General features: G+C 51.5%; 1 protein-coding gene across 1 annotated transcript in view; it reads left to right on the top strand.

Annotated features, from left to right (window-relative positions):
* ZMYM3 (zinc finger MYM-type containing 3) overlaps positions 1-1,105 on the top strand; it is a 16,168-nt gene that overhangs the window by 5,172 nt on the left and 9,891 nt on the right. The window contains 3 exon segments of the mRNA XM_077763166.1: positions 1-193; positions 486-636; positions 902-1,053. The exon segment at positions 1-193 is cut by the window's left edge and continues 3 nt beyond it. Of these exon segments, the coding sequence (XP_077619292.1) occupies positions 1-193; positions 486-636; positions 902-1,053 (496 nt within the window).

Genomic DNA, 1,105 nt, shown 5'->3' with positions numbered 1-1,105 from the left:
CGTGGTGCACCGGCTCTGCAGCGATTCTTGCTTCTCCAAATTCCGGGCCAACAAGGGACTGAAAACCAACTGTTGTGACCAGTGCGGGGCTTACATCTACACCAAGACCGGGAGCCCTGGCCCTGAGCTCCTCTTCCACGAGGGCCAACAAAAGCGGTTCTGCAACACAACCTGCTTGGGGGCGTACAAGAAGGTGGGGCCGAGGGAGTAGTGCGTTAGAGGGCTGTGGAAGGGGGTGCGGTTCCTGGGTGACAAATAAAGGTGCCTGACAGGTCAAGGGTTGGGAGGAATAAAACAAATAAAGGGGGTTTCAATTGTATCTGTTATGTTTTATTTTTGAAGCTGGCTGGTGGATACACAGGTCTTTGTTATATCATCATCTATTCTTTTTTTGTATGCCTGAAATATCTCATGTTTTAAAAAATAAAACAAATAAAAGCGAAGGGACAAATCCAGCCTCAGCCTCTCCTTCCCCATCCTCACAGAAAAACACACGTGTGTACCCATGTGTCTGGTGCAAGACCCTGTGTAAGAACTTTGAGATGCTATCACATGTGGATCGTAATGGCAAGACCAGCTTGTTCTGTTCCCTGTGCTGTACCACCTCTTACAAAGTGAAGCAGGCAGGGCTCACTGGTAGGTGCAAAGCCCTCTTCTCTGAGACCCCTGCTGGCCTTCCTTCTACCTCCCGTGCTCCCCTCTTCTAAAGTGATCCCTGCTGCCCAACCTCAGCCCCGACCACATCTTCCCATGGATTTCCTGTTCCATCTCTGCACTGCCTTACACCTTCTGTGTGCTCTCTCTCTCTCTCCTTCTCTCTCTCTATATCTCTGTCTTTCTCTCTCTCTTTCTTTCTTTGTCTCTCTCTCTCTCTCTCTTTCCCTTTCTTTCTGTGCCCCAGGCCCTCCCCGACCCTGCAGCTTCTGCCGCCGCAGCCTCTCTGACCCCTGTTACTACAACAAGGTTGATCGCACAGTCTACCAGTTCTGCAGCCCCAGCTGCTGGACCAAGTTCCAGGTACTCCAAACCCTGGACCAGGGATGAAAGAAGGGTGTGGTGACACAGAGAGGGTATGAGTTGGGGCAGGTAGGCCCGGGCAGAACCA

The sequence above is a fragment of the Crocuta crocuta genome, unplaced genomic scaffold, assembly GCF_008692635.1.
Source record: "Crocuta crocuta isolate KB4526 unplaced genomic scaffold, BGI_CrCroc_1.0 scaffold440, whole genome shotgun sequence".
NCBI lineage: Eukaryota > Metazoa > Chordata > Mammalia > Carnivora > Hyaenidae > Crocuta > Crocuta crocuta.
Note: the sequence above shows the minus strand (reverse complement) of the source record. Positions and strands in the feature narration are given on the sequence as shown.